The 27,774-nt window shown below is 38.0% G+C and overlaps 1 protein-coding gene across 2 annotated transcripts in view; it reads right to left on the reverse strand.

Moving 5' to 3' along the window:
• LOC127444316 (cAMP-dependent protein kinase catalytic subunit PRKX-like) overlaps positions 1–27,774 on the reverse strand; it is an 83,123-nt gene that overhangs the window by 36,437 nt on the left and 18,912 nt on the right. For both annotated transcript variants that reach the window (XR_007897796.1, XM_051703605.1), the window contains exons 2-3: positions 18,530–18,698; positions 17,093–17,356 (exon numbers count right to left, since the gene is read on the reverse strand). Coding sequence is in view for 1 of the 2 variants with exons in the window: in XM_051703605.1 (XP_051559565.1) it covers positions 17,093–17,356; positions 18,530–18,698 (433 nt within the window). In the remaining variant the exon portion in view is untranslated. The remainder of the gene's footprint in view (positions 1–17,092; positions 17,357–18,529; positions 18,699–27,774) is intronic.

Genomic DNA, 27,774 nt, shown 5'->3' on the forward strand with positions numbered 1-27,774 from the left:
TTTCGTCTTAATGCGATTCAGCATTAGTACAATCATTGCCACTCGAAGCAATTGATAAAGCGAGACACACGCACGTACACACATTATTAAGATGTTTATTAAGATTAATCCCTCACTCTGTATGCCAAAGTCTTTTCACAGTTATCCTTCTTCGTGCCACACAACTTGTTTTATTCATTTGTAAGTGGTACCATGCAGTGCAGCTGATTAGTTGGGCACTGGTGGTCCACACTGCACTGGAGAATCGGCTGCAGTTGGGTATGGCATTCGCAATTAGGGTGACCAGACGTCACTTTAAAACCGGGGTCAGTCCCGATTTTACTAGTCATGTACCGCGTCACGGTGGACTAGACGGGACACCTTTTGTCCTAATAATTAATCTAAGGCAGCTATAGTTTGAATGCTTTAAATAAGTGTTTTAAATTTACATCAATGTTTCGTGCATTTTTGAAATGAGAAATCATAAAAGATTATTGAAAGAATCGGTTTATTTTTATTTTTACATATTGCAGTTAGATGAACAATGCAAGATGCGGTTCAGGGAATATACAGACTTAGCGTAGGGTGCATCCAAGACAGATGAGCATTCATGCCAGTGAATTATAACAACTACAACAGTAAATAACAAATGATAAATAATAATAATAATAACAATAACAACAAATAAATTGGAAGATATTATTACATTTAATATAAGACAATAAGTATTTACATGGCAGTGAATAGTACTAATTTCAAGCTCAGGTCATTCCGACATCCATGTTTTTGAATGGGAATATGGGAAGCCTTTACCTACTGGGTCATATATTCAGCAGTTTTGTGTGCCTTTTATTATCGGACAAATGTGAAGTCTATGTAAATGCTGATTTTAAATGCACTGGTCGAGTTTTTGAGAGACGGGCATTCATGAACTTCCTTTAGTATAATTTCCATGATGAGCAAGTCCCTCACACCTAAGCTCCCAGAGCAGGGTAAAGTTAGTTTTAGGTTTGATATTTATTCGATATTCGGTTTCTCGTACCTGCGCTCTCTGCAGGCGGCAAGTTTGCAAAGATTTCGCACACTTGGCTTGATGTTATGGTATATAAATATAAATGGTATATAACTATAATACACAGGCATAAAACACTGCACAATGTGGCTGCAGAATTATGACTGAAAATGCTCCGATGTGCTTTCATTACTTAGTGTACTTAAGGGACCATCTGAAAATTCCACTCACTATTAAACACATGAGTGTCCAATCACTCATTCAGTTGACATGCAAGATAAACATAAACATTAAAAGTACACTTTTACATTCCAAATGTTGTAGTAGGTTGCCAGTTAAAAGACTGAGTTACTACAAGTGAGATTTTTACAGTAAGTCCAATAATATGAATACAGTATTAGATTATTTAAAATAAATAATAGTTCACCAAAATGTTATTTTCACATTCCAAAGGTTGTAGTAAGTTCCCAGTGGATAGACTGACATACTACATTTGAGATGTTTACAGTAAATCCAATTGGCCTTTATCACACTTCCACGGTCGCAGAGTGGAAGCTTCGCTTAGTAGCATAAACAACTTCCGCTGCAGTCTATTTTAATAGCAGTGCACATAGCGTGGAATTATTATGGCCTATTTTATGTACAATTCATCTCAAATACTTAATCTAAACAGACCTACCTCACCTTACAATCATTACTCAGGGATAATGAAGTATAAAAAAACTATGTCAAGTCAAGTAAGTTTTTTATTAGAGGAATGCAAGAATATAATACAAACAAGAGTACATTTACACATTAAAGAGCATTAGAACAAGACAGGGGTATGCAGTAAGTCACAAAAAAAAAACAACTATATTCCGAGTAAAGATTCTACGAGTATTTGTGATGATAATGATCACATTTCTGTCATGTACTTACTTTATATAATCTCTATGTATGATATAAGATCCATTTAAAAATGTTCAAATACAGAAATGTTTCCATCCCAGAGTCCGATTAAAGAAATTAACTGGTTTAATCGTTGTAAACGTGTAAACGTTATATCCTTGTTGTTTGAGAACGATAATTGAAGTGTCCACTCGCGAGTCGCGACCGAATGCAATGTAAATAAAACATAAAGATGAAAATGTCCCAGTGTCTACAACTGTATTATATTCACAAACGGGAGATGAGCATGCTGCAATATTGAAAACAACGATATTAAAACACTTAAACGCTGTCTCTTCGGACTTGAGTTGAGCACAATAATCCTCTGGGAGTGAGCTGAACAGCACGTTCAGCTCCTCGTGAACTAGGAAAACTTTGTGCTGATAATCACCTCGCTTAGATACTATTACACATTAAATTGCTAGATAACACATGGTGAAGTGCTGTGTTAATCCAAAGAAACAATTAAATGTCTGATGTTTACTGCCAAGTGCATCCAAGTTGGCTTAATTTATTTAGAAAAACTGCAATCGTCCATAGACAGATCGATGGGCGGATGTTTGGTACGCTACTATTCAGAGCCGGATGTGACGACACGCGGGCTGTGATAAAGGACCATAATGAGTACAGTATTAGATTATTAAAAAAAAAATTTAAAAAAAAAACAAAATCAACAAAATGTTATTTTCACATTCCAAAGGTTGTAATAAGTTCCCAGTAGATAGACTGATAAATCTCACCTGTAGTAAGTCAGTCTGTCCACTGGGAACTTACTACAACCTTTGGAATGTGAAAATAATGTTTTGTTAATTTTATTTTTTTTTTTTTTCATAATATAAGTGAATACTCTACATTCATATGCACAGCCATCACTCTGGCGATTTACTAAAACCTGTGAAATGTTATTTTTTATTTTTGGTTTGTTTGTTTTATTTTTTAAATAACAACGTTTTTTTTAGATAGAACATGCAAGTCAATAGTCAAATAAATGACTGCTCTGACGCCAGTGATGTTTTAGTTGTGGGTGGAATTTTCAGATGGTCCCTTATGCACCATAGGTGAATATCCAAAGATACTAATTTTACCCCGCAGTTAAACGTAAGCCTATGTCTTTACAATGTAGGCATATGCTTCTATAGTCTTATGAATATATGGTTATTTTCGTCATCTCATTTAAAACCATGCCTTTACAAACTGGAGCAACATCAAAAGACAGCAGGTTTATGTTTACACTGTCTGATAAATCTGGCTACTTGATGAGAGAGATAGCTCAGCTGCAATAAACGTGGTGAGTTTTGGAGAATAAATGGTAAAGACCTTGTACGTGGCTCGATTCATGTATCCTTCACAACGACGAATCTTCCCAATTCCAGCCTTGCTGAAGCACCCCCAGATCCTCACCGATCCTCCACCAAATTTTACAGTGGGTGCGAGACACTGTGGCTTGAAGACCTCTCCAGGTCTCCGTCTATCCATTAGACAACCAGGTGGAGGATTGGTGATGATCTGGGGATGCTTCAGCAAGGCTGGAATTGGGTAGATTCGCCTTTGTGAAGGATGCATGAATCTAGCCACGTACAAGGTTATCCTGGAAGAAAACTTGCTTCCTTCTGCTCTGACAATGTTCCCAAACTCTAAGGATTGATTTTTCCAGCAGGACAATGCTCCATGCCACATAGCCAGGTCAATCAAGATGTGGATGAAGGACCACCGGATCAAGACCCTGTCAAGGCCAGCCCAATCTCCAGACCTGAACCCCATTGAAAACCTCTGGAATGTGATCAAGAGGAAGATGGATGGCCACAAGCCATCAAACAAAGCCATGGTGCTTGAATTTTTGCGCCAGGAGTGGCATAAAGTCACCCAACAGTATGTGAAAGACTGGTAGAGAGCATGCCAAGGCGCATGAAAGCTGTGATTGAAAATCAGGGTTATTCCACAAAATATTGATTTCTGAACTCTTCCTAAGTTAAAACATTAGTATTGTGTTGTTTAAAATAAATATGAACTTGTTTTCTTTTGCATTATTCAAGGTCTGAAAACACTGCATCTTTTTTGTTATTTTGACCAGTTGTCATTTTCTGCAAATAAATGCTATAAATGATAATACTTGTATTTGAAATTTGGGAGAAATATTGTCAGTACTTTATAGAATAAAACAAAAATTTTCATTTTACTCAAACACATACCTATAAATAGTAAATCCAGAGAAACTGATAATTTTGCAGTGGTCTCTTAATTTTTTCTAGAGCTGTATATATTTGTTTAGCATGTAACCTCTCTTTATTACTTGACGGCCAAAGAAACATTTAGTAATTAAGGAAACTGTTTATTATTGTCATTGTCATTATTACATTGCAAATTTCGGCATATTATTTTCATGTTTAATAAAGTATCTTTCATCCACATCATTATTGAATCCTCTTTTTGTGTTCTTAATTTACAGTTTTATTTTGTACAGTGCATAGGCCTACCACGTTTTAATTGCATTATCCACTGAGGCTGTAGACTGTAATACATTTAAAAAAAATGAAGTCTCAGTGAAGTGCCTAGATGAGCGTAGTTCTATTTGGTGTTTTGACGTTGTGGTGATGTGGGCGTGGCCGAGCGACATCTGTGGAGAGTGAGGTTGGAAGGAGGAGAACGGTAAGGATTGAAACCTGTGGGAAATTATCTCTAACAGCTTTTCCGTTTCAGTGAGAGCTGGAGGGGGATAAAAAAGGTGTCTCTCTCTCTCCCCTCCGGCAGTCTGGACACCCTTTTTATCCCCCTCCAGCTCCCACTGAAACGGAACAGCTGTTAGAGATAATTTCCCACAGGTTTCAATCCTTACCATTCTGAAAACAGAATGCCATAGTTGCCATTGTTGACAATTCCACTGACTATGCAGTATGACGTACAGTTGAAGTCAGAAGTTTACATACACTTAGGTTGAAGTCATTAAAACTGTAGGTGCTACTGGTTGTTTAAATCAGTTTTACTATCAGAAATAATCAATAACTAATTGTTATTAATTATGGAATAATTAAATAACAATTAAATAATAATTAAATAGAATTTAACTCATTAAATTCTATTCTCGGGGCACCACTCTTTGAAAAGAGAAAAATGATAGCAAGTTACTGATTGAGTCTCACAAAACAAAATCTACCCTGTAGGTTGAGTATCTTAGTTGTTAATCAAAATAATCAAAAAAGGGAAAAACTAGTTAAATTATTGCTATACAACTCTAATAGTAATCTAGTTACAGTTAGTTTCTAACACCAATAAAATAACAGTACTCTGAGGTAACTTGGGAGTTCTTGACGTGGCAGAGGTTGGCTTCAACACAAACAAAAACAAACAGAAGTACTTATTATAATATAACAAGATTTATTATAATCAAGCAGTAGTGAACACAGCCAATACTATCCGAATATAATCCAAAAAATAAATCAAGGAAATCCTAAACTAACAGTGGAGCTATATGCTTGTGTGTGTGTGTGTGTGTCCAGATGTGGTAACAAAGGAATCAAAATGGAGGATCAGGTTCAAAATGGAGGGTTAGACCCAAAATGGAGCTGATACCACGTGAGGGTGGAAATGAGCGGACACACAAAGGAACTGACGAAACAGGCAGGAGAATTTTGTTCACCAGCCTGAGTTGAACATAAACCACGGCGCCGCTCACTCAATGAATATCAGTGAGAGAAAGAATATGAGAGCGAGAGAGAGAGGAAAAGTGCATGCAATTTAATTAAGGGTAACCGCTCGTAACAGTGGGACTGAATTACTAGTTCAGATCACTCAACAAAACAAACATAACCCCAAAAGAAAACTAAACACAAATCTCCCAACTCGAAACAGCGAGCAGAGTTTAACATACAAATATACTCAAAACATCAGCATTTAGAATCAAAAATACGATTTAGTTTCACAAGAAAAAAAAAAAAAATCACAGTTTCTAAACTAAATCTGCCCAGATATCAAGCCTTACTTGGGAAATCCTGTGTGATTTCAGTAGGGTTGTCCGTTGGAATTCCTGTTGCATTGAGCGGTCAGGAGAAACGGTCTGGATGGTCCCTTGTCTTACACACTTCAGCGAAAAGACGCTTCTCTGCTTTATTCTTCGGATCCAGCGATGGAGAAGAATGTAGAAGGTATTCAACGTTGAATGAAAAAGAGGGAGAAGGGAAACTGGTCGCATTTCCGTTTTTCAAAATAAATTCACTGTTGCTTTACAGTGAAACTGAACCGGTTGTTATAAGTATACTATAAAACTTGAACAAAGCTAAGTTAATCTTTACCGTGGCCAAATGGTGAGGTTAGAAAAACGTGGTCTCTTTGTTCTCAGTCCAAAACGGAGGGAAAACTCCTTCAGTACATGCACAGTACAGATGTCCCTTAACAGCCAGGCAGAGCTTAGCACAGAGAGGTCGAACTACATCTGTCCGCTGGTTTTATTGACAAGATGACATCATCGGTCGTAGGCCGCTTTCGACCAATGGCGTTTGAGACTGGGTCCATGGGTGGGACTTCGCATCCAGTTGTGAATTTGTGAAGGATCCTGGGAAACCGAGTTCAATGTCTCTCCTTTCATTATAGAACAAAGGGCCATGCGGTCTCTGCTACCATTTTGAGTGGGCCAAGGCCCTACAAAACTCATTATTTAACCACTCCACAGATTTAATATTAGCAAACTGTAGTTTTGGCAAGTCATTTAGGACATCTACTTTGTGTATGACGCGAGTAATTTTTCAAGCAATTTTTTTTTTACAGACAGATTTTTTCACTTTTAATTGACTATAATCACAATTCCAGTGGGTCAGAAGTTTACATACACTTAGTTAGTATTTGGTAGCATTGCATTTAAATTGTTTAACTTGGGTCAAACATTTTGGGTAGCCTTTCACAAGCTTCTCACAATAAGTTGCTGGAATTTTGGCCCATTCCTCCAGATAGAACTGGTGCAACTGAGTCAGGATTGTAGGCCTCCTTGCTCGCACACACTTTTTCAGTTCTGCCCACAAATTTTCTATCAGACTGAGGTCAGGGCTTTGTGATGGCCACTCCAAAACCTTGACTTTGTTGTCCTTAAGCCATTTTGCCACAACTTTGGAGGTATGCTTGGGGTCATTGTCCATTTGGAAAACCCATTTGCCACCCAGCTTTAACTTCCTGACTGATGTCTTGAGATGTTGCTTCAATATATCCACATAATGTTCCTTCCACAGGATGCCATCTATTTTGTGAAGTGCACCAGTTCCTCCTGCAGCAAAGCACCCCCACAGCATGATGCTGCCACCCCCATGCTTCACGGTTGGGATGGTGTTCTTTGGCTTGCAAGCCTCACCCTTTTTTCTCCAAACATAACACTGTTCATAATGGCCAAACATTTCAATTTTTGTTTCATCAGACCATTGGACACTTCCCCAAAAAGTAAGAGCTTTGTCCCCATGTGCACTTGCAAACTGTAGTCTGGCTTTTAAATGGCGGTTTAATGGCATCCTTACTGAGCAGCCTTTTAGATTATGTCTATATAGGACTCGTTTTAATGTGGATATAGATACTTCTCAGCCTGTTTCCTCCAGCATCTTCACAAGGTCCTTTGCTGTTGTTCTGGAATTGATCTGCACTTTTTGCACCAAACTACGTACATCTCTAGGAGACAAAAAGCATCTCCTTCCTGAGCGGTATGATGGCTGCATGGTCCTATGCATAATTTTGTTTGTTTAGATGAACGTGGTACCTTCAGGCATTTGGAAATTGCTCCCAAGGATGAACCAGACTTGTGGAGGTCCACAATTGTTTTTCTTAGGTCTTGGCTGATTTCTTTTGATTTTCCCATGATGTCAAGCAAAGAGGTACTGAGTTTGAAGGTAGGCCTTAAAATACATCCACAGGTACACCTCCAATTCAGTACACCTTCTATCAGAAGCTAATTGTCTAATTATCTAAAGACTTGACATTTTCTGGAATTTTCCAAGCTGCTTAAAGGCACAGTTAACTTAGTGTATGTAAACTTCTGACTCACTGGAATTGTGATATAGTCAATTAAAAGTGAAACAATCTGTATGTAAACAATTGTTGGAAAGATTTCTTGTGTCATGCACAAAGTAGATGTCCTAAACGACTTGCCAAAACTATAGTATAAAATCTGTGGAGTGGTTAAAAAATGAGTTTTGATGACTTCAAATTAAGTGTATGTAAACTTCTGACTTTGTATATCTAACTTTTGTTAACTGATCTTTTGTGCCGGGGTATCACTAAACACTGGCCATAAAAATCTAGAACTTCGTTTTGTATGCTGGGGCGTGCTGAACTTAACAGAGAAGGGGGACGTTTTTACATTGCCCTTGTTGAATATGTCAGTCATTATGGAAAGGTAAGGGCCATCTGGCTCAGGTAGGCCAGTTTCAAAGTCACAAGCAAGGGGAGGCAATTAATATTTTACTACAAACTCTGCTTATACGCTTAACTACTGCTAAATCTGGGTATAATGTATATATGGGGCTAGCTTTAACGAACAATCAGTCGAACAATATGAATGTTTGTGAATAACATGGTGATAAATCTGTGCAGCTTCAGCAGCAAAAACTTTGTTGTCACACCTCTAGTAAGACACAAAGTATTAACTAGTGCCCGGCCGATATTATCGGCCGATATTAGCCTTTCACTGATATATTGGTATTGTCGTATATTTTACCGATATGCGCCGATATGAAAACTTTTTTCAGAACATATAATGCAGAAAACAATGCTTTAGAATTGGTGTCATTACGTAGTTTGTCCAGCAGAGTGCGCTCCGACTCCATTGTTTACAGAGCTGAGCTGACGGTGGGTCTGCAGACAGGGCGGAGTTGAGCTGTATGTTGGTAAATTAACTAGTTTGTGAAATATATACTGGAAACTTAAACAATGACCCCATCATTTTCCCTTTTCAATATAACTAATAAAACATTAACCATGTCCCTGACAACCATGTCACTCATGTCTGTTTGCTGTTATATATTTCCAGCTATAGTTTGTCAGTGCAGTCAGTAATGTAGCAGACTGAAAGGTAAGAGAGCATCTTTTTGCAGCTCAGCAGACAACGGTGCAGTGGTGGATTGTGTCTGATGAGTGTTGATTTCATGCTATGTTGTTACGTAGTTGGTGAGACACAATGCTGGAAAGTAAAATAAACAACGTCCGTCTTTTACTGACAACGAGCTTATAGCTAACTAGCTAATCACGTAGCTACTTATGTTTCAATCCAAGAATATTTTGTGAAAAAAGTTTTAGCGCATCAAAATAAAGCTGATGGAAACGCAAATTATCGCTAAGTGTCGACATAATATTTTTCCATTTAACTCTAGCACATGAACTCTATGTTGATACATCAAATGTCGCAAAAAACTGGTTTGGAAACACTTTTTGTCAAGAAAATTGGCATTAACGCATAAATGTAGTGTCACATGACAGAATTTACCCCAATCGTTAGCCTGTGTTAATCATGACGACAAGGTATAGGATCCTTGAAAGCCAATTTATTGTACGTGATTATGGATTGATCTGAACGGCATAAAGATCCAATCACTGCAAACATGACAATCCCAGGAGTGCCAACACAAATATCTCGTATCATGCACACTGACAAGTAGACGGAGAACAAATGAATGGCCACTCTTTGCGATTAATTTAATCGTGGTAGCCATCCGTTTATTTATTAAATTTGCTTTAGACGGCAGTCACGGAATTAGCCCACAAAACAAAAAACATATCATTTCTGTGCACAAAGATGTTTTAAATTAAAAATAAATACACAATACTAGAAGAAAAGCTTCAGTGTGCTTTTTTGGAACACTAACAGCCCAATTATATTAAATTATTGTTTAGCTTACTTTTGAAAAAAAAATGCTGGCAAAATTCCCTGTATTAAATTAAATAAATTACCAAACGAAAAAAATTATACTTTTAGATCTATTTATGCCTTTTCTTTACACAAACTTAAATTAGCCGTACCCTGTTCTGCAGACGAATAAAGTCGGCTGAATGACATTTTCTACACTTCAATACTATAAACTATCAGAACTATTTGTCCAATGCGGGGTTCACTTTCAGAAAATGAGCTTTTGAACCTTTTAAAACTTTTAAATATTTTAAATCGAATCCTCTTTACCTCGGATCGCATTTGCTGAGCTTCTTCAGAAAATGTAAATTGCATTATGATGCTAAAATTAATTTTAGATGATAATCAAGTTCAGTTGGTCGGTAAAAGTTGTGGGACAAATATGCGGGACATAATGCAGTTGTGATGGCGATGCTTTAGATTAGATTATTGTTCAAAATAGCCTATTGAATACCAGGAATGTATCATATGTAAACCCTGATATTACACCGCATCAATGTTTCTTTAATAGCTGTGCACACTGCATATGCTCATCGATGGATGGTCCTTATACTAAGACCGAAAATTTCCCCCACTACTTGGTGCAGGTTGCCAGCTTGAACAGTGCCATGACGATTCGCTTTCGGGTCAGAACCGGTGGCAACCTGCGATAGGCGCAACATCAGGACCAATATTACAGTCCTATCAGAAGGGCAACAGCTCCCTTTTGATTGCAATTCCTCCTCTTCTGATTTAATTTATTTGTGAAATTAAAATGACAGTTAGCTGGTTCATTTCAATGAATTGTCTCAATACTCTCCTCCCCATTTTACAAAGACTTCTGAGGAAAAAACATTAGGGACATCTGGGAGGTGAATTAGCGATAAACACACATTTCTGTATGGAAACAGCTTAAGGGCACATTTCTTTTGGGATGAACCAAAACTTATGCGACAAAGTGTTTTTTTTAGGCATGACGTCATCACGCACACCATTTTTATCGATAAAAGGCCATTTGAATGGAAACAGGCAGAAGACGGCAAATTTCCCAAACTTTTTTTTACGCATTTTCAATTTGTCAATAATAAAATAGCGCGAAAAGTGGATGGAAACTATTGTTGTCAGCTGAGTGGAAGCTAATGAGTAAACGTATTCACCAAACTGTTTTGTTCAGGATTCACGAACACCACTGCTTATCTATTTATCTTGACTCAGCAGTATTAATATAGTCAGCATTTACTGTCATACTTAACAGTAATACTGATGTTTATTTAGCTATTTATTTTATTTTTATTTATTCTTTATTTTAATGGTAAGCATTTAACTGATACTAAACAGTGCTGATGTTTATATAGCTATTTATTGTATTTTTATTTATTCTTTATTTTCTCAGTGTTCATTTCTAGAATTTGTTGACAATGTATAATAACAATGTCATATTCTTTGATAAAAAATATTTGTTTAAGAAATCAGCCTTCTGAGTACCTTTGCATAGTCATATCGGTGCAAAATCGGTGAAAAATCCACATAGAAAAGGTCTGTTTTCATTCCAGCTCAAAAATTAAATATATCAGCCACCATATCGGTAATCAGTGAATTTTCGGTCTCAAAAATCCCATATCGGTCAGGCTCTAGTATTAACTAACTGCCAAAGAACTATATAGCTGTGGCGGGGTGAGCAAGAGACAGACAGAATGGTTTGTGGCATCAGGCTTAGAAGATGCATTTATTTAAGTAATAAACCACATAAAAGTCCAAAACAGGGAAAATAAAGTGTCCTTGGGGAAAAGTGCTCAAAACAAAGTGGGAATCTGGCATCCTCGCCATGAGACGGGGGCTTAGTGAAGGTCGGGGAGTGCCAATGGGATGGTTCAGGTTGTGAGCAGGGTCCGACGAACACACGCCCTCCCCTCCTGGTTGTGGGGTGTGAGGGGTGGCGGCTTCTTTGGCGGCCTAACTTCTCTGGGGGTCATGGTGAGTGTGAGGAGAAGGCAGCCTGGCTTACTAGCTCGTTCATTGGGTTCCAGAGAGTGGATCCGGCTTCTCATCTAATCCGAGCTAGTACTGTCCCCACTTTGCTCCTGGACCTGCGAGGATGCCAGTGTGCATGCACAAGGAAATAGAGGCCGGCCCCGGATGAGTGTCACGCTCTACATTTCAAGGCAGCGGTGATGAGGCTCTATTCACATCTGGTGCACTTCATCTTCCGCTGCCAAACGAGGCTTGTTAATTGCACCCCTCCTCCTCCTCCCTCCTGCCCACTCCTGTTGTGAGCCTGGCTGAAGAATGGTCCTAGAGGAGGCGGGACGACTCCAAAGCGAGGGAGAGGTGTGTTATTCTGCCACAATAGCCTGACCCCTTCTTGTAACATATGGCTGCACATCACACAGTTGGTGGTATTTCATAACAGAAAAATCATAAATTATAGCGATGTCAGTTATGGCAATCTAACTAATGCTAACAGTAATTATGGACAAATGTTTCTTTCGTTACCGAATCTGTCTTTTTAAAAGAATCTTTTAAGTGAACGAATCATTCTCATACACCTCCATACACTGACTCATATTTCTCTTTTATTGACATCTCTCCTTTTCGAAGCTCTAGTTGGAAATGCGAGTCTGCTTTGGTGACTTTTTATGCCTGTAAAGACTGATTATAGCAAGAGCCAACAGCATTCGAGTGCGTGCTGAAAAAGGAGCATATCATTTGTTTAACCCACTGAACGAATACGCTCCTGAACGAGTCCGAATGAGATGAGACGTCTCGTTCATGAACTAACTGAATGTACTGGTATGCTTGTTTGTGAACAAAATTAATAAATCATTCAGTCATCTCATTCGTAAATGTTGTTTGTTCAGTTTGGCATGCGAGTCAATTGCATTCAACTGGGAGAGAAATAGGTGACATGCACTAGGAGTGTGTCTCAGTCAGCTCCTTACAAAAAATCTAGAGTTCTGGCAAACTAGCCACAAACTTGCCACAAATTTGCTGCAAATGTTTGCCAGAAGTTTGCAGCTTTTCACTGGTAGTGTTGAACCTGCAGCAAACCTTTGGTAACAATGGACAATTTGCGGCAAGTTTTTTTTTTTTTTTTTGCCTTGAACTTTCGATTTTTGAAAGGCTTAAGCTCCCTATGTTGTGAATCAGTGTACCGTAAACACTAATTCGGGCACTGGCAAGGGTGTATATCCACTGAACATTGGGACACTTACGATTCAATCACCCGCGACACGGTAACGAGCTCATGCATTAAAACACAGCTGGTATTAATAAAAATATTGCTGTATAAATGACAATGTTGTGTATTTTCGTTGTAGATATTCAAAATGGTTGAACCAGTTCACCAAATCAGACGGAATTGCTTGGAACAGTTTGCGTTTCGAGTCAACACTGATTCATAAATTACTCAAACATAACTCGCTCTCAGATGTGCCTGACACTACGACTCGAAATGAGGCGATATCCGGAAGTCTGATTTTGCCAACTCTTCTTTGCAATGAACCACTCTGAGTTGCTCACAAATTGGACTGAACAATCCGGTCACAACAGTATACTGAACTGAAAACTGCCTCTTTCGGACATATCCGTCATACTGAGGACAGATGAGCTGCTGATGTGAGAATGTGCGCACTGTGCTTAGGTTTCGAGTGAGGGGGTAAAATGTTTCTTATGTATTCTGCAAAAAGCTGTAAGTATAACACATAAAACATACTAAAAATATGTTTTGGTCTTCATCGTAATAGTTGTATTGATCCGATCACAACAATTCTTAGGTCAACAGTACGAGCTCTCGAGTAACAGTACACTGAAGTGAGAACTGTCTCTTTCGGACATATCCGCAATGATGTGAGAGCCCTGATCTAAGACCGTGAGTGTACCGAGGATTTGATGAAATGTAAGTTTCTGTCATAACAAATAAAACATTCTGGAAATATGCTTATGACTTGATTTAGTTTTATAAAATACCATTTTATCAAAAAAAATGCAAAAACTTTAGCTGAGAAATGCAAATGAATTTCACTATGTAATGAGCTGTATAATGGTTTCTGTAAAAAAAAAAAAAAGTGCGAGCCAATAGCATTCGAGGGAGGACTGTGATGGAGCATATAATTGGTTTGACCCACTAAACGAATATGCCACTGAAATTCATTTAGTCTGAAGCGAAGAAACATCTTGTTCTTGAACTAACCGATTACACTCGATCGCAAAAAAACATTAACAGATCCCTCTGTCATCTTGTTCTTGAACGAGGATCTGATGACTGGCTGAACGAGACATATGGACATTATTGAAACATATAATTTTTGTTTTGGCTAGTATTAAATTGTTCTTAGCAGTTCACAAGATGATGTATGCTTTGTTGACATTTGTGGGGAAACACTTATAATGCTTAAACACTCTGCAGTGCTGAAGTCTCTTAGTAGATTTGTAGACCTGCAAAGTTTAATATAAAATATAATTAGACTTGTTCTGGTCGTGAATGACTCTGTGCTTTGGGATCAGTGCAATTACTCGATCAAAACATAAAATATGGTCATTTGGCACCATCTACTGGTAAAAAGGCATAATTTGCAGAAATTGTCAATGAACAAATCAATGAATGGATCTGAATGAATCTTTCTGGTGAAAGCATTCAAAGACTTGAGTCATTGGGATGAATCAAAATCCTCACCACTACGTGCCAGTACTGTCTGACATGTTTCCTCCCTCACCCCCAAACACAACCACAATAAGAGCCCTGCAATTCATCAGTAACTCTGAGAGAATAATGAAGAGAGAATAAAAGAAAAACAGAGGAAAGATGAAAAAAGCCATAATGGCATCTAAAAGGAATAATAATAATAATAAAAACTTGACGATGTCTGAACAAGGACCAGATTTCCAAACCTACGCCTTGTCCTCAACTTACACAATAATGGCCTCAACTTAAACATAAATGGCCATTGATCAATGTAAACAGCCAATAGCCATGTCCATAAAAACTAAATACAATTAGAGCCACCAGGTGGCACTGTCTCACTCTGCTCAGACTGAAAAAAGCCAAAGCTGTTGCTTGCAGTGAGTTTGCCTTCTCTGTTGCACTGGAGGCATTTTTATCGCCTGCAGTTTTTATATGTGGGTCACTTGCACATTAGAGTCATTCCTGCACCCCTTCCTCATGTGCAAAGAAACAGAACAACAACCCATTTGGTTTACACATTTGAGGGGTCAATCCGTGCTCTGAAACAGCACTGCAGTACTCCGCACTGCAGATGGATACACGCACATACAAACACACAAATACACACCCAAACACCTCCTTGTTCTTTTTTATCTGAATGGTACTATCAAGGGGCACTACCAGAGGGATTTTCGATTTCATCAAGGTTATTCTTAAATTGGTCCATGCCTCTCTCATTCTGAATTAATAATGGCGGGATGATAGATTCTTTGGGGCCAAACAGAGGTGCCTTTTTTTTTTTTTTTTTTTTTTTTTTTTTTAAGAGCTTCATATTAAGACAGCCTTAATACCTGCAGAGAAGCATTTTTTTTTTTTTTTTTTTTTTTTTTTGTCTTTTGTAGTTGAAATAAGATGTGACAGCATAAAAGGAGAGTAAATGAAGGAATTTAATCAGTTTTTTCTTAGGATGGAGAGTGGCATGTGGCAGATTGGTTCTCAACGTGTTCTTCAACTTCATTAAGGGGATATTTATAATTGGTCAAGTTCTGCATTTTTATTAATCGGATAGCTATTCGATTATAAAAAAGATAAATTGTAAAGTCCCTTCAAGATTCATTTGATTGCAATCTGATCACTTAAACATCTAAGAAGGTGGTTAGAGACACATACAAGTTGCGGCTCAGCCAAGTGTAAACACATCTGGTTATTCAGGCCACCTGCACCAACTTTACTCCAACCACACGGCACAATGTCAGCATATAAAAGTTTGGGAGCCTAGAAATGCACACATTACTGAACACCCATGGATGAGACACATGAATGGAGCAACAGCAAAACTTAAACATGAACTCTCAAACTTTTCAACAGCAAAATTCCTCTGCCTAGTTATAGCTTTATCACTGGAGTGAAATGTGCTTAATAGTGATAAGGAATAGTGGATTGGATTTATATCCATTTTGCAGACACATCTATTTGGCTAAGTGTAAATCACATAGGAAATCAGACAGGAATCCAATAAACATGTTAAGTGACTGATCTTCACATTTGAGAGTCAGGAAAATTCCACAAGATGCTGAGCTGAACTTGAACCCCCACAGAATTTCAAAATTTTTGCAATGCAAGTCTGATGGCTTACAAACACTATTTAAATTGACAATGAAAACACTAGGAATGTTAAAGCATCATGGAATTTAAGGAAAAATCTGAAGCACGCCTAGTCCCAAAATCAACTTTTATCGTCAAGGACGCACACCTCAAATGACTGCTGCTCTGCTATCTCTCTTCCTAGTTTATGTCCTTAAAAATAACTTCAAAAGATTTCAAAACATCAACAGACCTGTCTAAGTGTGTCTTGGGAATGGTGGGGAAATGAGTAGGACATCAACTGAGAAGACATCAACAAACAGCAAAAAGCATGATACCAGCAGTGGACCTCCATAATGTGTTGAGTGCATATTTACAAACATACAGTGGCCCAAAAATGTATTTGAACACTTAAGTCACATTAAAAATGTATGAATGTCAGAGTTGTGGTGCAGAAGGTAGTGCACTTGCTCCTGACATATAAAAGAGCTCTTGGCTCATGGAGACCCAGGTTCGAATCCAACCTGGGTCATGTCCAGGTCCCGATCCCTCTCTTCCCCACTTTCTTGTCTGCATTTACTGTCCTACATCATAGTGTACCAAGTGGCATAAGCAAACTTTTACATTTTACATAAAAAAGCTTGTTAGATTTAAAAAGATAAAACAACATTGTTGAAAATCAAGACAAAAAATTTAGGCTTTCTTGTTGTCAAATGATAATGGGACATTTCAATATTTAATGAGATGAACTAAACCTGTGGTTAGGGCATCAGTGTGAATTTTAGGGGAACTGACTTCATATACTGTATATACATTAAAAATGTCCAAGGGACTCGTTAAAGTAATCGCAAAAATGGCTCAGAAAAGTTAGTTCTGAAAAAAGGTATAGTTATTTGTTTGCTAATGCCACTTGGTTTGATATTTTATTATCTAGTGCAAAGAGAATCATATATTTTTAAGTCAATTTTAAGTCTGACTTAAGTGTCCTTTTTAGGTTTACTGTACATGTGTTTATGTGAGTGCATGTGTTTAAGACAACTACACAAATATTGTTTGTGAAGCTAACAAACTGCCAACATACCTTTCTGAGAGCTTTTTAGCAAAGCCAAAATCTGTCAGGCGAATGTGCCCCTCACTGTCCAGCAGGATATTCTCTGGTTTCAGGTCTCTGTAGACGATTTCTTTAGAGTGAAGGTACTCAATGGCACACACAATTTCCGCTGAATAAAATAGTCCAGTGTTGTTACTGAATCGTCCTCGGCTGCGTAAATATCTGAAGAGTTCACCGCCATTAACGTATTCCATCAGCATGTACAGGAAGCGATCATCATGGTGCGTCCAGAACCTAAAAAAAGTCTTCATTATAAAATAAATCTTGATTTCATTGTACAATGGTGTTACATATTTATATATGCCATGTGTGTCCAATATCATTATTACATATGGTGGATAAAGATCTGCTACCTGACCCAAGGCCGAAGGGACCCGACAAACCGTTGGGTTTCGGGCTTGGTTTGGGCCAGTTTTTCAAGTTTAACTTCGGGTTTGGGATGCATTTGTTGCAAATTAAAAAATGAATGCGCTCACTCACTCTCAGTCATAGACACGTGCCAACAGACTAGTTAGGGGATGTTCACACCAAACGTGTTTTTGCTCGTGTCTGTGCTGTTTTTCAATTGTCTTTCTCTGTAAAAACACAACAGATGGACATTTTTGACTGTTGCACCGTGTCTCGCTGTTTAATCTGGGTCTTGCAATGGACCACCACTTTTTTTTTAGACAGAGTCAAGTTCAAAAGAACTTACATTTTTAAAAGTTCTGAAACATTCTGTTTCATTCGGTGCACTGCTTCCAACCTTTTTTTAGCACAGGTGTCACAAAAAATTGACATAATGAAGAAATTCAAGTTGCAAAGTGGGCTTCATGCGATTGTTACACATGATTCCAGATTGTTCTTCACTGACAAAGTTTCACGCTTGATAAACAGTATGCCCATGTTTTTTTCCTACTGCTTTGGTGTGTGCAGGCCGCCGTACCTTGTTAGAACTGTGTATGGTTACTGTTACTATAGTACTGTCATGAATCTTGTCAATGATGCTTAAGGAAAATACAGTCTATTGCAACAAATTTACTGCCTTGGAGAAGAAATTATAAAGAGAGTATGTGATTTCGGGTTCAGGTTGGGTTCGGCTTAAAATTTTACAGTACAGGTCATTTAAGGTCACATGGGTCTCAGGTTCAGGCCTGGTTTGGGATTCAGCTTGCCACACAGTCATTAGGAACTACTGAATAAAATCTGTAACTAGACTAGGTTCCGGTCATAATGTCCATAATCATGGTTCATAGTATTGAAATATAGTATAATTCAGTGGTCTGAATTGTTTTAAAAGATCACAACATATCTTTTCCTACAATGATTTAGATTTTTTTGTTTAAATGTTTATACAAATCATAACATATGTTATTTAGCCTATTGTGTTCTATATGCTTTTTGTAATGTTGTTTTGAGTCCACTCACAGTCTGACGAGGAAAGGATGGTTCACCTCTGTCAAAACCTCTTTCTCATTATGGACATGTTGTTCCTGTTTCAGACGGATTACCTCAGGAATCTTCATCGCCTTCAGAGCAAAGAAACCTCTTGTTTTTTTGTCCTTCACCAGAAAAACCCTTCCGAAGGTTCCTGTACCTGAAACAGTGGGGAGTGAGGACAGTGAAAATGGCTACCATCATACAAAACTTATATAAAGCCTAACATATTCCAAAAACAAATACATGGATAAAACAGGTCTAATTTAAAGCTACCGTGTATTTTTTTTATTATGTTAAAATACTCTCTCAAAAACCTGCTCAACAAACAGAGACATTTCAAATGAAGAAGCATCTACAAACAAAGTGTTAAATTTTCTTTTAACCAATGGGTCCCAAGGGCATTTTTAGCGGACGCATGAAGTCAGTTTCCCTCAAGTTCACACAGATGACCTAGCAGAGTAACCACATCTTTTGTTTAATAATTTAAAACCTAACAAATAAAGTGAAATGTTTTGTTTAAAAAGAGAGCTTTTGCCCTCTTAAAGGCCCACGTATACTTAGTTTTTCTGTGTTTCGTATCAAATCACACCCAGTCAACCGCTTTGCCTTTCCGCTTTGTATAGTCTTTTGACCGCGAGCGAATACAAACACGTTCAACGCATGCGCACTACAACTGCTTTGTGATTAGTACAGTCAAAAGCAGGCGCATGCGCTGACAATGCGCACAGACGAGGTCTTTCCATTTGTTGAGAAAATCTGGGCCACACACGGACAGTCCGCGCAGAATGTGCTGATTATGAAATTTTAGACATGCATACTGTGCGCAGAGCGATCAGCAACGCGGACAATCAAAGTATACCTTGGCCTTTAGACTACCTGTTTGTTTGATCAATTAAAGATGGGGGGAGTGTTTTAAAAACCTGTTTCAGAATTCTTTTTGCAATTCCATTTGGTGCCACTAATGGCACAGAAATTACACAAGCAGTTTTAACTAGAAGGATTCATTTGACACATAAAATAAGGCAACAATCTTTCAGGTCATTCTAAAATATTTGCTCATGTCAGTTCCTATTCCTTGTAGTCTGAAGGACACCATAAAATTTGTAAAATTCTTTGTTACACTGATCTCTTTATTCCCCTTCTAAAATACTGAGACTACAGAAGCATGTTTATATTTTGTCTCCACAGAGCTCGGTTCACTACAGATGAATGGTGCTCAGTGCTGTGAGAGTAAAACTAAGTCTTTGGTTCCTACTGTATGGGGAAACAGGTTTCACTGAGTAACAGATCTAACACTACACACATATGATCACTGACGACGGAGAGATCTCTCCGGCGGAGAGAGCAGGGCATCTTGAACCACCCAAAAAATTACAGGCTCAGTCTCACCAGAGAACTGTTACAAGCCTGACAGGTCAATACCTACAAGAGACACCAGATGGACTATTTGGGCAAATACATCCTATTATATGCTTTCAGACCTAACCTTCACACTAAAAGCTAAACTAATCCTCTACGATAACCCAAACGTTAAACAAACATCAAATTGACAGACATGCCCTGTAATGTATATGTAAGGAGTTGCCATTCTCTGTAGGTACTATTAGCACTTGGGTGGGGAGGCGGAAAAACAGTCATGGAGTAGCATTTGTTATGGGGGGTGAAGTGGATCAAAGTGCCATGAGAGACAGCAAAGAGGCTTTTGTTTTATTTGCTTAACTCTGCCTTGGCATGAGAAAGACTGTCTAAAGTAGACCACCTAAAGGCCCTGTTTACAACTAGTATCAAGATCAGTCTCTGGTGATCTGATTACAAAGTGGTCAGTTGAGACACACTGAATACGTTTACATGGACACCAGAAAGCAGCTTATTGCAAGAAAGTGGCGTTTTCATTTACATACACTGTATAAGCCGCATACTCTTTATTCCCGTATACTGTAAATGCAGCTCAGTCAGTAAGCAGCTTTCTCCACAGCAACGTAATTTCCCCACGACGCCTGTGTAAATAACAAACATGCCATCCAAGGAAGACTTTGCCATTTTATTGTCTATTTTATTGCTTCGCTTTATTTTCAGATATTCCAGAGTTCTGATGTTTGTTTCCTTAACTTTTCATCACAACCTGAAGGTGAATTGCGCTGGGGGTTCCGCCACTGTACGAGCGCATATACGTAACGTAAAGGACAGTCAATATTCTACTTCGGTGTATAAATAGGTTTAGTTCTTAGTGTATGTGCTTTTCACACTGTGCTCCCATAAATGTTGAAATCTTTCTGCTGTGTTGACTTGTTGTTGGGCTCCATCCTATGACGTTAGTTATCCGGCCAGTTCACTCACAAGCACGCTCTTCAGAAATCTGTAAAAACGCTGCTTGTGTTTACATGGCTACATAAAATGTATTCTCTGGGAGAAACCCAGGTGTGTTAAATTGCTTTCTCTTAATCCCTTAAGTGACATAGGAAAACGGCTTTCTCGTTTATATGATGTTTCAGAACACCGCTTTTTGCAAAAACCTTGCAATAAACAATTTTGCATGTGAATGTAAACAAAAAAAAGTGCAAGTAAATGTGGTCATTTTGTCTGTCACTGCATGTTAAAATCAGGCGTTTAAAAAAAATAAAAGATTTTTTCTCCCAATTTGGAATGCCCAATTCCCACTACTTAGTAGGTCCTCGTGGTGGCACGGTTACTCACCTCAATCCGGGTGGCAGAGGACAAGTCTCTGTTGCCTCCGCTTCCGAGAATGTCAATCTGCGCATCTCATTCATCACGTGGCTCGTTGTGCATGACACCGCGGAGACTCGCAGCATGGGAGGCTCATGCTACTCTCCACGATCCACACACAACTTACCATGCACCCCATTGAGAGTGAGAACCCCTAATCGCGACCACAAGGTGGTTACCCCATGTGACTCTACCCTCCCTAGCAACCGGGCCAATTTGGTTGCTTAGGAGACCTGGCTGGAGTCACTCTGCACACCCTGGATTCGAACTCGCGACTCCAGGGGTGGTAGTCAGCGTCAATACTCGCTGAGCTACCCAGGTCCCACAATATCAGGCATTTTGAAGAAAAATCTATTATAAATGTACATTCTTCAACTGGACAGTTATTTTCTTTTAAGCCGCACATAACCATCAAAGTTTAAAACCCTTATGTTTGTGCAATGGTACAATTGAGGTATCTAAATGTAGCTAGTAGGCTGTTTTACTGTTTACATTACAAATCAGTGTTTACACTACAGATGCAATGTGCTCACATGCTTTTTCGACTACTTCCAAATGTTGAGTGATCAATTCACAAATCATTTTGTACCTTGTTTACACATATGTATTGTAGCACTGTCCACTTTTTTTTTTTTTTTAAATTGAAAGAAATAAAAAGTTGTAACTGAATGCAATTTAATAACACTAATTTAAAGAACAAGTCAAGAAATCTAAACTGTTTACTAAATAATTGTAAACTATTAATAAAGGGCTCTCTATCGATATCTGTAGTTGAAACATTAAATTGCAACTTATGGAGGAATATTGCTATGTTCCTACGTCAGTCATAGTTTGGTAATCAATTAATTTGACAGTTTGAGATATACCAGAGACAATTTAGCAGAGAAGGACCACTTCTATTAAAATGTATTATTGTAGGCTTAATGTAGTGACCTGTGGTAAAAGGCACGGTCACATTTACCTTTACACCGCGTAATTCTGCAGCAAAAATTAATTCATCTCAATGGGAATTTGTGAGATCAGGAATTTTGCCTTCAGTTGGCGAAGAATTTACCAACAGTTGTGCTCAAAAGTTTGCATACCCTGGCAGAAATTGTGAAATTTTGGCATTGATTTTGAAAATATGATTGATCATGCAAAAAAACTTTTATTTAAGGATAGTGATCATATGAAGCCATTTATTATCACATAGTTGTTTGGCTCCTTTTTAAATCATAATGATAACAGAAATCACCCAAATGGCCCTGATCAAAAGTTCACATACCCTTGAATGTTTGGCCTTGTTACAGACACACAAGGTGACACACAGGTTTAAAATGGCAATTAAAGGTTAATTTCCCACACCTGTGGCTTTTTAAATTGCAATTAGTGTCTGTGTATAAATAGTCAATGAATTTGTTAGCTCTCACGTGGATGCACTGAGCAGGCTAGATACTGAGCCATGGGGAGCAGAAAAGAACTGTCAAAAGACCTGTGTAACAAGGTAATGGAACTTTATAAAGATGGAAAAGGATATAAAAAGATATCCAAAGCCTTGAAAATGCCAGTCAGTACTGTTCAATCACTTATTAAGAAGTGGAAAATTCGGGGCTCTCTTAATACCAAGCCAAGGTCAAGTAGACCAAGAAAGATTTCAGCCACAACTGCCAGAAGAATTGTTCGGGATACAAAGAAAAATCCACAGGTAACCTCAGGAGAAATACAGGCTGCTCTGGAAAAAGACGCTGTGGTTGTGTCAAGGAGCACAATACGACGATACTTGATCAAAAATGAGCTGCATGGTCGAGTTGCCAAAAAGAAGCCTTTACTGCGCCAATGCCACAAAAAAGCCCGGTTACAATATGCCCGACAACACCTTGACACGCCTCACAGCTTCTGGCACACTGTAATTTGGAGTGACGAGACCAAAATAGAGCTTTATGGTCACAACCATAAGTGCTATGTTTGGAGAGGGGTCAACAAGGCCTATAGTGAAAAGAATACCATCCCCACTGTGAAGCATGGTGGTGGCACACTGATGTTTTGGGGATGTGTGAGCTCTAATGGTACGGGGAATCTTGTGAGAATTGATGGCAAGATGAATGCAGCATGTTATCAGAAAATACTGGCAGACAGTTTGCATTCTTCTGCACGAAAGCTGCTCATGGGACGCTCTTGGACTTTCCAGCACGACAATGACCCTAAGCACAAGGCCAAGTTGACCCTCCAGTGGTTACAGCAGAAAAAGGTGAAGGTTCTGGAGTGGCCATCACAGTCTCCTGACCTTAATATCATCGAGCCACTCTGGGGAGATCTCAAACATGCGGTTCATGCAAGACGACCAAAGACTTTGCATGACCTGGAGGCATTTTGCCAAGACGAATGGGCAGCTATACCACCTGCAAGAATTTGGGGCCTCATAGACAACTATTACAAAAGACTGCACGCTGTCATTGATGCTAAAGGGGCAATACACAGTATTAAGAACTAAGGGTATGCAGACTTTTGAACAGGGGTCATTTCATTTTTTTCTTTGTTGCCATGTTTTGTTTTATGATTGTGCCATTCTGTTATAACCTACAGTTGAATATGAATCCCATAAGAAATAAAAGAAATGTGTTTTGCCTGCTCACTCATGTTTTCTTTAAAAATGGTACATGTATTATCAATTCTCCAAGGGTATGCCAACTTTGCGTGGGGTTTAAGTTTGGTGAACTTTAACACAAATATTTACAGCGTTTAACCAATCGGAGGTTGTTTAGTATGGCAATGACCTCTGTTTAAGAAGGGCTTCATTTGTGAAGAATTTTGCTCATATTCTAACAAAACATTTTACTCTCATAAATCCTCCATAGTGTACCTTTAAGTAACAACAGAACCATTTTTTTTTTTTTTTTTCAAATAAAGCTAAACATTTTACCATTTTACATTACCAAACAAAGCTTTGCTCACAGTATTACTGGGGTAGTTTCTGACGACCTACATTTCCTTGTAGTACCATTGTGTCATGATGCATTTTTGTACTCGGATCATGGAGACACCCAGAGCTATGACACTGACGGATGAAATGAAATGGAATGTTGCCATTTAACATGTTTAGCTCACACAAGGCATCTTTGTTCAGAGACTACTATGTTGACATGGTTACACAAGCATGGCAGAAAACAAATGCTTTAGCAGTCAGAGGGGAGGAGAAGGAATTGGTAATATGTGAAGTAAGACACTTAGGATGACAAATTATTAGTTCTTGTTTCCCATTACAAGGGAATCTTATTCAGCTGGCTATGAATAAAAAACATTACATTTATTTTGCATTACTGACTGGCTGACTGTACATTATCCCACTTATTACAAAGATACTTAAGAAACACGGATATATAAAGTTGATACAGTGTAGGTCAGTGTAGGAGATTGGTTGCCAGTGACATCGATCAAATACACAGTTTAAATGGTCATTATACAAAAATATCTGGAAGCAGAATGCCGCAATTGACCAAAAATCTTCATGTGTGTTCAGCAGAAGAAAGAAAGTCATACACATCTGGGATGGCATGAGGGAGAGTAAACAATGAAAGAATTTTCCTTTTTGGGTGACATCCCTTTAACCATTATCAGCCCATGATTTTGAGACACTTCACAAAGACCTCATTTTGAATAACTAAATCTTAATTGTAAAGCTATATGTCGTAGGGAATGATACTTTTAATTACTTTATAGGTTGCCAAAATACTCTGCCATTGTTCACAACAATTAAATAGCCTTTTTTTCTGTCTACATGAATATCCAATAAAGTGTCTCAAATGGTATGATTTCATTCAGTATGTTGTCTGAAACCACATATTCCTGCCCATGGCTGTGTGGTTAGCTGTCTCTTGTTTAATGAAGAATTTAGGATTGCATTTTAAGTGTGATAAACCTTTCTGCCTTCGGAGTCAACTCACTAAAATGACTCTTTAGAGAGGCAGTAAAGGTTCTTTTTAAAAGCTGAATTTCGTGTCTCAGTAAAGCACCACATTTTCAGCCCTTCACTACAAAACCTGTGTTTTCGTAATAGTCTTCCATTGCATCTAACTTTATACTGATGGACAGGGATAACCTTCACTGAGCTACATAGCCTTGAGGTCATTTCAAATGCCTTAAAATTGCTAGAAAATGTTCCAAGAAGTATTTGCTCCTAGTCAACAAAAGAAAGCTTGAGCTGTATAAATCCATATTCAGTCCCTCTTCTGCCATGAATCAAATCAGAGCAAAACCCAAGAAAAAAAAAAAAAAGAGGAGTTCTGAAGATGATTTTCCTCATTATTTCAATGACAATTTAACGATAAAAGCATTCAGATAAGAGCTTAAACCATTCATCACAGGCTGCAAATCTCGACCACAAAATACTCAGCAAATTGGATTATTTATGCTGGGCCAAATGCTATAGTATACACTTCAGATCCTCCATATCCACTTTTAAACAGGAGATCTCTCAAAATGCTATGATTTTTTTTTCTTCCCCTAATCCACAAAGCAATTTCCTTGTAAAGGCTATACTGACTCCATTTCAGTAAATCAAAGATATGAGGAAAGATCCTTGCTTCTCAGAAACAGCACGCATGTAGGCCTATGTAGTCCAAAACAAAAAACCTCTGAGCCTGCTCTGATCATTATGTGAGAATAAAGGATTTATACTCGCCTCAGTTTATAAATATTATGCATTTTCCCTGTGGTTCATAGCACATGTAAACACAACATAGACATCACCATGTCTTGGGCACTATACACTTTTTCGGGGAAGGCAGGCATACATAGCCTGAGTCTCTCTCTAACAGGGCTATATATTTTACCTTTCAGATAAGATGTTTATAAATTTCATTTTCACTTCACCTTGTCATCAAATCATCAAACATGTCTGCAATAAAACTCCAAAGTTATCATGGTTTTACTACATTAACTTTATTATTAACTAAGTTTTTTGGAAGACATGTTGGAAATCCTTTTGAAGAGTTAGGGAATCTTAAATAATTGCCTATTTGCAGATGCGTATATGCAAGCCTTAGTGTCTGTGTGGTGATGAACAGGCCTACATGAAAATTTGGCAGGTTTCTGCAGAATTGGAATGGCAATCTTTCATAAAATGATATATATCCCCGTAAATAAAATTGTATTGGTTTTATTTCACTTTGTTACACCTGTGGTGTTCCCATTCTAAAGTAACCAGCCACTGGAAATGGATGGATTAGACTACAAAAAAAACAGAAATATTAAGTGTTCAGGAGCATCTCAATCCTTTAGATGAGGCACATATGTGGACATGTGCGCACACACACACACAATGTGTGCTGAGCACCCTTTTGTGCACCATATTTCCATGTACACTCTTTGAGGAATATTTCAAGATCCACTTATCATACGTTGTGTTTGAGGTTGTTTGAATCAGAATAGTCTGCTGTAAGATACGATATGTCATTGTCTATGTTATATGTATGTTTCAGGAAGTTACAAGGCAAACCTTACAAAAAGACACTCCTGTTTATTATATTTATGTGTGTCAGTGGGAATTTAATTCACTAATACTCACTGCAGTTTGGCCTCTGAGTAAAACAAATTTGCATTTTACTAACAGAAGCCTTTCCAACGATATGTAACACATGGCTATCTCATCTTTTTATATTTTTACCAACTCTGAATATAACTGTTGTGATAAAAAGTTTTTGCAAATTATAAGAACAAAACAGTTCTAATTTGTCAGCAAATTAAAAAGCTTTATTTAAAAATACATACTGTAGGATCAGCTACATGCATTGTAAAGTCCAGATTCTAAGCTTTAAAACAACACCTATTTTGATTAGATCAAGCAAGTGGTTATTAATTACATTATTATTATTATTATTATTTATATTGTCTGCAGGGAGTGCCCCCCACTAGCCATAAGCTCAGGGGGTGTATTCCAGAAAGCAGGTTATGCGAAGTTTACGGATAAGTTAACAGATATCCTCAGCTTTTGGTTCCAAAAACGGAGGTAAATTTCAGGGTATGTTAGTAGCCATAGCAACTTACTCTCTGAACATAACTTGCTCTGGAGTAGGTTATGTTCCAGAGTTAGTTTATTTCAGGTAGATGTTAGTTTGTTTCTGAGGCTGTCAGCGCATGCGTACCCTTTTAATAGCGGCACTGTGGGCGACAAAGTTCAGATTACGCACAGCATTTTACTTTTAAAGCAATGTTACAGTAAACTGCAATCTTTACCTCACAAATCTTCTTTTCTCCAGCATTTCCAGTCTCACACCGCAGATTTGCATTCAAAACTGAACAAACTGTGTACATTGTGCTTTAACTTTTAATGGGAAGGTTTTAATACTGTAATATTTTTTTAACGCAGAACACCTTGGAAAGTCCCCCACACTCTTCACTGTGAAGACAGGGCTTTATGTATTTATATTTATCCCTTCTAATAAATCATTTTTACTCTATAAATTTCATAGAATAAAATTATTATAGCACCCACATTCTATTTACAGTTCCTTCAGTCAATGAATATTAATGTT

The sequence above is a fragment of the Myxocyprinus asiaticus genome, chromosome 7 (genome assembly GCF_019703515.2).
Source record: "Myxocyprinus asiaticus isolate MX2 ecotype Aquarium Trade chromosome 7, UBuf_Myxa_2, whole genome shotgun sequence".
Classification (NCBI taxonomy): domain Eukaryota; kingdom Metazoa; phylum Chordata; class Actinopteri; order Cypriniformes; family Catostomidae; genus Myxocyprinus; species Myxocyprinus asiaticus.